This window comes from Xiphophorus maculatus, chromosome 16 (genome assembly GCF_002775205.1).
Source record: "Xiphophorus maculatus strain JP 163 A chromosome 16, X_maculatus-5.0-male, whole genome shotgun sequence".
NCBI lineage: Eukaryota > Metazoa > Chordata > Actinopteri > Cyprinodontiformes > Poeciliidae > Xiphophorus > Xiphophorus maculatus.
This window is the reverse complement of record NC_036458.1, coordinates 3862933-3874071: the sequence shown is the minus strand read 5'-3', so window position 1 is coordinate 3874071 and position 11139 is coordinate 3862933. Positions and strand designations below refer to the sequence as shown.

At 36.7% G+C, this 11139-nt stretch overlaps 1 protein-coding gene across 3 annotated transcripts in view; it reads right to left on the bottom strand.

Annotated features, from left to right (window-relative positions):
• Nucleotides 1-2358: 2358 nt before the first annotated feature.
• mybpc2 (myosin binding protein C, fast type) overlaps nucleotides 2359-11139 on the bottom strand; it is a 67216-nt gene continuing 58435 nt past the window's right edge. For 2 of the 3 annotated variants that reach the window (XM_023349682.1, XM_023349683.1), the window contains 5 exons: nucleotides 9599-9738; nucleotides 6676-6835; nucleotides 4675-4811; nucleotides 3419-3605; nucleotides 2361-2594 (listed from right to left, as the gene is read on the bottom strand). In XM_023349682.1, coding sequence (XP_023205450.1) covers nucleotides 2566-2594; nucleotides 3419-3605; nucleotides 4675-4811; nucleotides 6676-6835; nucleotides 9599-9738 — 653 coding nt within the window. In that variant the 3' untranslated portion in view covers nucleotides 2361-2565. Of the gene's footprint in view, nucleotides 2595-3418; nucleotides 3606-4674; nucleotides 4812-6675; nucleotides 6836-9598; nucleotides 9739-11139 lie in introns of all 3 variants that reach the window. The other variant, XM_023349681.1, reaches the window with a different exon arrangement.

Here is an 11139-nt window from a genome sequence, read left to right as displayed (position 1 = left end):
ATCAGAGTTAATTATTTACTTGAATTAAGTTTTGAAAAAAAAGGTACATTAAAACTTTTTTTAAGGCACTTTTTGAAAACAGATTCAAAAAGTTTTTTGAAACTTTTGTTAAAGTTTCAAATGTTTTTATTGAAAGAAGCTGATTTGGAAAAATTTCCTTTTGTCTGATTTTGTTACTTTGTCATTTTGGTCCGTTTTGATTATGTAATTTTTAAAAATTGATTGATAATTTGATCAGTACTTTTTAACAAAGACTTTTTTACTCTTTCTTGAATCATTTCTTGGACGGCTATTCTTACTTTAGTAGAAGTATGTTAGTTCTACTCTTGGTTACATTCTGGGTTGTCTTGCCCTCTGATTTGGACTCAGACCCTCCTGATGGCCAGTTGTGCTCTTACGCCCTCTGCTGGACACAGCGTGACCTCATGCAGCCTAAGGTCCTGCTCTCCGCAGTTTTTGCGCTACATTTGATCGGCGCTGCATGTTTTTGAGTCGGCTGGTTCAGGTATGAGCATGCTGACCTGGTGATCTGGCGCCTCCCAGCAGAGTCGGCGCTGTGTTTGTTTTGCGGGTGTGTAAATTAGCGGTAATTCGTTTGCTCAGTAATGACGTGGGAGAGCTAATTAGGCCAGCGCTGATGGGGTGCATTAATTAGTCTGTAGCGTGTGATGCTAATGAGGCCCTGATTTGGAGCGCGTGTTTGTGTAAGTCGTGTATCTGAGAAGGCCTCGCGCGATAGGTCAGTGTACTATCAGAGCACGTGCGGCTCTTTAATCCCTGTTATTCCAGCATATCTGCAATGCCTGGCTGGGTGTTGATCCTTCCACTCAACCGTCACAGGAAGCAGGAGTTGGTTTTGGTACGGCAGGCCGTTATAACATAAAATCTGTTCCGTCTACGTAATTATGCTCTCTAGTCCAGATGTAAAACAAAAAACATTTTTTTCACCAGACAAACTAGATGGGCTATTTAAGATATCTGCATTCATATTCTGACAAGTAAGAATAATAATTCAATTGAGCTACACTTACATTTTAACAAGTCAGAATTTTTTCAGAGTATCGTCTCAAATGACATCACAGGATTCGTCATCCGTAATTCCATTTTTTATATTGTATTATTTTGCAATGTAAAAATACAAAACAAAAAAATATGAAATAATTTTGTGAGAATAAAAGTCTAAATAATACAAGAATGAAGTCTTAATTTAATATTTAATTTCCCTTTTGGATTAATAAAATATTTCTGAATCCGATTGAATTAATTCTTTAATTCATAAAACTGACTTTATTCTTGTATTATTTTCACTTTATTCTCATATTTCAACTTTATTTGCGTAAAACTGACTTTGTTCTTGTAATAATCATGACTTATCTTGCAATATAACTTTATTCTGATATTTTGACTATTCTTATAATGTGACTTTAATTCTCATATTTTTACTTTATATTTGGAATTTGATGACTTTATTATCATTATTTTATGGTTTCTAATTATGACTGATCAAAATTACGTTTTTAGATATTTGAATTAAAACTTTCTGCCACAGAGCTGTCCGATCAGTTGCCTGGAGAATTTTTGGTTTTATGCACAAAATTATCAGAAAATGTCACAATGTAGAAAAAAACTCAGCAGTATGGGATACAAGTTCAACACTAAACTTTGTGAACTTGAAGACTGCTTTGAAAATCTGCCAATAATGTCCCATTTTCTCACTTCTGTAAAACACAATACAGTTAATATGGCTTTGAAAAGCTAAAAGTGCTGCTAACGACCCATTCCCAAACTGAAAATGGTGGATTTTAATAAATCTTTTTTTCTATTTATTATTGTTTTATTCAAATTTAAAAGATGTTATGTAAATCTGTGACGTTTTGACTCTTCGGAATACTAACTCAATTTATCTTAAAAAGAAAAGCTGTCAATAAAAGAGATCTAAAGGTATTTCAGAAGGAAATGTGAGTAGTCAAAATTATTGTTCCAGGGCGTGCCGTGGTGGCGTAGGGGGATAGCGCGAACCACGTTTGGAGGCCTAGAGCCGTCGCGGGTTCGATTCCCAGACCCGGTGACATTTGCTGCATGTCTCCCCCCCTCTCCTTTCCCCTTTCCTGTCAGCCTACTTTCATATATGGGACACTAGAGCCCACAAAAAAAAACCCTGGAGGGGAGAAAAAAAAATTACTATTCCAGTCTAGTTAAAATATAATTAGAGATATCTTAATTTACTAATATGTCTAGTCATAAATCAGATATCTGGAGTGGAAATGTGGTGAAACTGATTTTATGATAAAACGGCCTGCCGTAATTTTGGTGCCATAGAAAACACATGGACACAGAAAGAAAGCAGAGACACAGGGAGTAGTAATGGATGTTTTATAATGGTTCAGCAACAGGTCCGCTTCACGGTGGGGGGGGAAGATGGCGGCTTTCTGTGGGAGTTTATGGCTCGATTCTGATTGGTCACAGCAGAAGTGAAGCATGATCTGTTCTGATCATATTTATTCATGACTATCCTGTTATACATAATCCATTTACTGTTTCCGTTGGACTGTGTCCTCTGGCGCTTCATTTCTCTTCCGCCTTCTCCTGCAGAACTGTGGAAACAAAAACCACCAAGTCAAATACATGCAGTGCTGTGCAAAAGTATTCATACTCCACGTTATGTCACCTTACATCAACAAACTCAATACAATGTAAAAACCCGACTTTTACCAAGTATTTCTGTTCTAGGTTCTAGTGCAAATATCTTAGTTCACTTGAAATAAGAAAACTAGCTTACAAGTAACTTTTCAACACCATATATGAGCTTTTTTAATGACTTAATATTGGCAGATTAATTGACTCATAACATGGGAAATTTGTCTTTTTATAAGTAAAATAATCTGCCTATGAAACTAGTATTTTTCATCAATATTAAGGAATTATTTACTTAAAACAAACTCATATTTATTGCTGAAAAGTTACTTCTAAGTTAGTTTTGTCTTATTTAAAGTAAACTAAAATATTTGCACCAGTAACTACACAAAAATACTTGGTAAGATTTGGTGTTTTTGCAGTGTAGGAACAAATTGGTTTTTCAAAAATAATAATCATTATGATTGATGGCTGTTATCCATCGCCGTGTTTCGTTCCTCATTAAAAGTTATAAAATAAAATGACAAGTTTGGTTTCCATCCTTGTATGTTTGTTCAACCAGCATCCTGTGGCAATTTTTAAAGTGAAATCAACTAAATAGAAGCGAATTTAGGTTACAGATGTCTGTTTCTAGACCAGCTCTAAACGAGGCATTGGTTGTTTTGACGTCTGTCATGGCGCAGTGGGCGGAGTTATGAAGAGCGTGACGTCATGTGTAAAGGGTCACCTTGGGAACGACATTGAGTTTGGTTTGTTTTCTAGATATTTGAAAGGAAATTCGCACCTCGAACCTCCAGCTTGCACTCCACCTCGTCGACCCCCAGGTCGTTGACGGCCCTGCAGGAGTAGCGGCCGCCGTCGAACAGACTGGCCTTGCGGATGTTCAGGGTCAGCACACCCTGGTTGTTCTGCATCAGGAACTTGGGGTCGCCTTCGATGGCCATGTTGTTCTTCATCCACATGATCTTCGGCTGCGTTGGGGAGGGAAAACGTGAAATCAGGTCAACGTTTGTGTTTCTGATCTTTCCGCTCAGGCTCCTGACGTGAAAAGCCTTTTATTGTTCTGCTCACAGTTTGACTCGTAAAACACAGAAAACATGAAACTGCAGCCAGAGGAGGTAAAATGGATGCAGGAGGCTGCAGCCGCCGTCGCTGCGAGCTGCAATCACTTCCCCCTCATTTCCCTCAGGTTTACTCTGCTGCTTTTATTTATCCTCACTTCCCTTCATACTGACATTATATCTCTACAGATAACTTGATTTACCAAAAATACAGCTTCAAAGATTTACATTTTTTAAATATATATTTAAATTTTCTGTTCTTGTCTGTTTTATTTTTGTGTCGCTAGGACGAAATAATTAAAATAAACTTTATTTTTCTTCATCTGTTAATGTAAATATAAAATATGACAAGTGATAATATATAAAAATAAGTAATGAAACCAAATAAAATTAAAAATGAGCATTTACACAATTAAATTAATACTTTCATCAAATATTTACATACAATTAAATAAAATCTCAGCTTTTTCTTCTAATAATCATAAATAAACAAAGTATAAACATTTAAATAATAAGAAGAATTACATATTTTGATGATAAGTAATGTTAATGGAATATAAAACTTTATATTTTTAGATGTTAGAAATTATTGTTTTTAAAGTAATTTTATTTACTTAAACATCAGTTAAAATTATTAATTTGTTTATTTTCATTCTTTAAGTTTTGCAATTTTTATAAGAAAAAGCTGAGATTTTAGTAAATTTTTAATAGATTTAATGTTTTTTATTAAGATACTATAATATATGATTTATTTATATTTATTAATTTACAATAAAATTCTTGTTAATTGTTATGTTTATTTGCAATAATACTTATGATTCCATACATGCCTCCAAATGTTTATAGTGATAAGTATAAAAACACAGATTTCATAGTTTAGTTATTTTCTGACTTACCTGTTTGAGTTTTTTAAGGAGTTTTGCTTTAATTCAGATTAAGTCTCTTAATTCATACAAAACGTTTAGCTGACGTTTGGTACCTTGGGGTAGCCGCGGACGGCGCAGCTGATGGCGGTGGTGTAGCCGGCGATCACGCTCCGGTCCACCAGAGGAGCCGTGAATTTGGGGGATTGGTTCATGTCCGTCTCCTTGAAAGCTTTGGGCTGACAGAGCAAACCTAAACAGGAAAAAAAACAAAACACGTTGAAAAACCTCAACCCGAGAGAGAAAAGGAATGTTTGCTGCTATGCAGAAACAAGAGTTGTTTTAATTTTACCAGGATTAAAACAATCCTGGTTGTTCTCCCAGAAATTATTCTGGAGTCCTGCGTGTTTCACGGTTCCATCCATTAGCAGTCATTGTTTTTATTAGCTCAAAAATCCTTTGACCTGCTACAAATTGTCCTTTTTCTTCTTGGAGTGATCACAGCTTGTTGGCTTCTAGGCCTTCAGCTACTGTTTGACAGCTGACTTTTAAATATTTATAAATATTTATATATAGTTCGAAAGCTAAAGATTTAGCTTGCTAGTATTAAAAAAAGAGGATCATTTAATGCTAGCTTTGGATAAAACGTTTGGCTTTTTCCTCTTTTAATCTTCCGAGTCCTCGGCGAATGACGTTCTCCGTGGGCGACGTGCAGCGACGGCGTGCTGCTAAAACGAAACAACAACAAAGCGTGTTGACGTCACAGATCACAGAGTTTAATTCCATACAAAGCAATCGACAACAAAACTGCAGAGGAACAGAGATATGCATTTTTCTCATAAAAATAAAGACACACAAGGGGAAGACAAACAAACACAAAACAAAGACAAAAAAGGCAAAAAATAGCGGCCGCTCTCTCTCTCTCTCTGGTTTTTTTCCTAACACGGAATCTTAAAGTAAAGAGGTGTTTCCCTACTCAATATATGCAGTCAAGGCGTTCCGTTCTTTGACCTATTAGAAACTCCGTAGGGACTCAGAAAAACTTGGAAACTCCCCTCATTATGGCAAAGGTGTCTGGTTTTTGTCTAAGTAAAAGGGCGGACCACTTCGTGCTCATCTCTGTCTGATACGGGGAGATCCCTGGCGCCAAAAAGTCTCTTCCCCCCTCGGAATGTAAATTTTATTGCTCTGTCTGCCAGCGGGGAGGAAAAGGGCCCTGCTTGTTCAGCTCCTTACCGCATCTCAGACGAGACCTGTTCCAAATAAGAGTATTGAATATAACTGTTACACATGTCGTAGATTAACTGTATTAAGCACTAAAATTAATCATTTTTCCTTAACACTAGCTAAATACATGGTTAAATATTCAGTTTGCTAACAAAATATTTAGTTTAGTTCTAAATCTAGTTCCAAACTATGTATTTAGCTAGCAAGCTAAATGTTTAGCTTTCTGACTTTATATTTAGTTAGCAAACTAAATATATAGCTTCAAACTATGTATTTGGGTAGCAAGTTAAATATTATGCTTACCTACAAAGCTAAATTAGCATAAAACTAAATATTTAGTAAGGAAACATAATATTTCACTTCCAACTATGTATTTGGCTAATAAGCTAAATATTTAGCTTCAAATGGTTTAGCTAGTAAGCTAAATACTTAGTATCAAAGTGGATATTTAGTTAGCAAGCTATATATTTAGCTCCAAATTGTATATTTAGCTAGAAAGCTAATTGTTTTCTATCAAACTGACTAGCTAGTAAACTAGATACTTAGCAATGAACTAAATATTTAGTTTCAAACTAAATAATCCATTGGTGAGATAAATATTTAGTTTGAAGCTAAACATTTGGCTTGCTAACTAGGCTAAATATTTAGTTTGTAAACTTTGCTTGCTAAGTAAATATTTAGTTTTAAACTGTGACATTCATAATTTAATTAATGGTGAAATAACTGAAAAATAACATGGTACAAAACCCCAAATCTGACTGTATCATCACAAGCGGCACCCAGTTCCTTTTTCTTTTTTAAAAAACCAGATCTCAGTTTCAGTTTCCGGTCCGTGTGTTTTAGTTTTTGTTTTGTTTCTGAGCGCGCCGGTTTGCAGGGATCTTTTTCACCTGTTTTGTCGATGACGGCGGTGTTCTTGCTGATAGCGGCGTTGTCGCTGAGGCCACAGATGTTTTCGCTGAACACTCGGAAGGAGTACTCGTTCCCCATGACCAGGTCGGACACGGTGCAGCTGAGCCTGTGGTTGTGCTCGTGGACCGTGAACCACTCCTGAGACGGAGACAGGAAGTCCAGGCCAGTAGAGTTACTCAATCTCCATCTAATAATCTAATAATTTTTGAGTCAAGAAAATTCACAGGAGAAGCTTCATCGCCGATCCACTGTCTGGAACAATAACTCAGAGCTTTAATTTGCTACAGTTCATGTATTAAAAGTTGGACTTTGGAAAAATTTTTTAAATTGTCTTGTGGTAACATCTACGATGCTAATTTTATAATTTCTCTGAACATTTTCCAGTCTGATTGTTTGATTAGTTTATCGAGTTTTGGCCAGTGACGAGATTTAAAGAACAAATCTGAACAAACAGGGATTAAATTTAAAAGCAGTTACATGACAAATGTGAGCAGAAAAGTATCTTACACACATTTCTAAATAATCTTTTCATCACAAAATGTTTATAAATGGTTGAAGTAGTCTGGCAAAATGCAACTAAACAGCTATTTTAATCTATTTGTTGTTATTCTATTTAAATCATACACTATTCTTTATTATAATGAAATACAAAAAGAATAAAGAAATAGAAACACCCTCCTGGAAGCATTTCCTTTAGCACACATGAAAATAAGCTAACGGTACGGATTGTGCCGATGTCTTTCCACCCTGGCATTGTGCTAGCACACATTAGCATTCTCCAGAGCAGCAAATTGCTAAATCTAATTATTTTAAATACTTTCCCAATTCCATAACTTTTACCTATCAATTTGTTTTTTCAATCCATTTTGCTGTAGATTTATACAACATATATTGACGCTAAATTATAACCAAGCTAGCACAGATGAGTGGAAGAAGCGGATAAAAACAACAACAATGCAGCTTAAAAGTTAAATCTTTCTAAGTACTAGTGGTTGCTAATTAATGCCATGTTCAACAGCAGCCTGGATAACTGCGTTTCTCTGTAATTTGGTTGTGCAGTGGACACTCTTAGGAATATAAAGCTGCTAACATTTCCATCCAGTGTGGCGCAAACATGAAGGAAACGATGCATTCGGAGGCAGAAAACTAAAATCCATGAAATGAAAAGCAGAATGAGTCTCTGCAGAGGCGCAGACGGCTGCTTAATTGGGTAATAATTCTTTGTGGGTTTAATATCTTTTGTGTTACATACAGTCATTTAAATTATGGTTTAATATGTATCAATTAAAGCCTTTAACTCAAAATGAAAATATTACAATCTGCTGCAGAACGAAACCGGAGTCCGGAGACTGGCTGTATTTTTATTTTAAAGGTTCGTGGTTTGAAATGAAGGAGTTCTGGCATTTTTCAGAGTAACATTTTAAAGAAGAAGTGATGCAGTGTGAAAATAAATAAAGACGCACTTTAACCATTACAGCAGATTTGATTGATACACTACTATTGTCCTGAGCATCCAGAGAGAAACTAATCGGTGTATAAATATGAAATAAGCACTCCATATGGACATGCTTCTGTGATTTTAGAGAAATACGTTTACTTTGACTGCATTTATCCAAAGGAACAATCATCTTTAGAAATATATGTATTTTTAGTTGAGTTAATCGCAGGGTCTGTAATTAATTAATCGCAAAACTTTATTGACAAAATAAGCAACATTTTTAATTCAAAGACATTTTTTGGTGCTGAATTTGTGAAAATGATACATGAACTCAACAACAAAGACATTTTTTTATCCGTCTGGAACTTTTGTATGTCAATAAATAGACAAATGATGGAATTAAATGCATTTAAATTGTTTAAAATGTCATTAATTGCCACTAAACTAGGGGAGATGTTTGTTGATCTTCTTGACCCAGTTGCTAACTGAAAACAACCAATCAGAGCCAGGAGGCGGGTCTTAGCGCTGTCAATCACCCTATGGGTAGCGGAATCTGCTGTCCTGTATACGTAGCTCTCATGTGATGTCACACTTTTGGCAACTTTGTAGCTGACGGCCATCTTGGTGGGTATTCGTAACTAACTGTCATGACAGTTGCTATGGAGTTACTATGACAACAATAAACAAACCACAAGCTTAGAACTAGCTCTTACTCAGTGATTTTTGAGTACTCTACTCACCTCTGTGTAGTACCAAGACAAATATCAGTGATATTTACTGTAGTACTTACTGCCAAACTAGCAAGGTAGCGTCGCTGATGTAGCTTTTATCTGCTTGCTAACATGTAGCCTGTGTGTTTGTTACTACATGTACTTACTCAGCAAAGTCACCAGAACTTTGACACTCACACCATTTGTACGTCTTTTACAAATCCGTTGAAACATTAGATTGTTTGCATCCATGGATTTCAGGACACAAAGCTCCTCCATGTTGTATGACTGTTTGCGTTCGTTAGGTCGTTAGCTATGTCGCAGTCTAGCTAACAGCCTATAATGCAAGGCAGCCGAGTTTGGAGGCAGCTTCTTTTCCACATTGTCTGACATATTTTCATTCTCCGTCTCATAAGGGTCGATCCCGACAGCAGCCATTTTGTATATTTTCATGCCCATTTGTCAAGAGTGACAGTATATTTTATTTTTGTTGGTCTGGATGCCATTGTTCATCTAGGCTTTACGCTGCTCTTGCCTACCAAGATGGCGGTTCAGTGTTGGGGATCACTTCCGGTTCAGACTTGTGGGAACTATGTATTATAAAACTGTAAGTGGGCTGTCATTGGTTGGTTCTTTAAGTACGATAATGATCCAAACAATGAGATCGTCAGCGTAGGAGCGGTTTAGCTGGCGGTTGCTTATACTGGTAGATTTACCCAGAACACACTGGGACTGTTCCTCCTTCATGTATACCTTCGTCTTCTTGTCACATTTCTGGATGGTGTAGCCGATAATCTCGCAGTTGCCGTCATCTTTGGGTGGCTTCCACTCCAGCGCGGCGTTGAAGCCCCAGACGTCGGTGACGTGAACGTTGATGGGCGAGCCGGGCTTCTCTGGAGACATCGCAAAGCAGACAGAGGTGAGTGGCAGGATTTTAGGTGAAACTCAGCAAATTTGACTGATTAATTGATTGATTTATATAGAGCTTATCCATGACCAACTAAGGTGACCCAGGCCTGGAGGATATGGCTGAAAAACTTATCATGATCAGTTTTTTTGTTTTAAATTTCTCAAATATTGCCAAACTGGCTCCTGCTTTATCCATAATTTCCACTCTACGTTGTTTTTTAGTCTTAAGCAGCTGTGAGGCCCGGTGGAAAAACCTGAAACTGCTGCTGCCCACGTTACTCAAGAAGTTGTTGCTAGGTAACCAAGTTGGTAGGTAAAAAAAGAGTGAGCGAGTTAGTTGATGCCACCAATGTAGCTTAGCTAGCGGTGAGAAGTAAAGCGGCTAAAGCCTTTCCTCTGCCTACGTCTCCCAGAATGCTGTGTGGCTCTGGATCCAAGTTCAGGGAATATTTTATATGTTGACTATTCTACCTATTGATATGGATCACATTTCTATCACAATATATAATGTTATTGATTTATTGTTCAGCCATAAGGCAACCAAAGCACTTTACAGTAAAAATCTCATCACAAGAAAAAAAACAACAACATTTAAAATAAGGAAAAAATGTCGCTACGCTACATGGTCTCTTAGGGTCACCATTATAAATCCACTACAGTAATCGAGTCTAAAACTAACAAACGCGTGAATTGCCTTCTCCAAGTCAGTGAAAATAAATCTCTTAAACCAACATTAGATCTTTTAAAACAGATTTAACAAAAGATTTAACAGTGGAAGGACAGTCTTTGTTTATTTTATTAATCTTTTAAAGAAAGATCTAACTTTTGTCAGTCAATCTAAACTCTCAATCAAATATTACCTCTTGGTTTCTGACAATTTTATTTAGCTTAAAAGTCAGGACACTCACATCTGTGTCGCCAAATAAAATACATTCAGTCTTTTGCTGGAACTCTGCTTGGGTTGCTAGGTGACAGGGTTGCTAGGTAACGGGCTGGGCTTTGCTGGCGTTGCTAGGTGAGGGCAGTGCCTGACGATTTGTGACGTTACACTCCGGAGATTTTTCTCTGGAGATATTTCCAAAAACATTAATTTATAAAGTGTCAGAGTCATTTTTTAAGCAGTTTGATTGTTTTTAGAAGCAGCAGGAACCCAAATAAATGAACCAAAATGTCCAAAATATGTACTTTGCATAATATGTCCTCCTTTAAGAGACAAATAGATTTGTAAGTCATCTGCATAACGTTTGAGGACAGTTTTTGCGCAAATATAAAGGGAAAAGAGAAGGGAGCCAGGGAAGGAGCCTTGTGGCACCCCACACACAACATAGAGAATGTTCTGTCAGATAGGAAGTAAGTCACTTCAGCGCAGAGCCACGGATACCGAC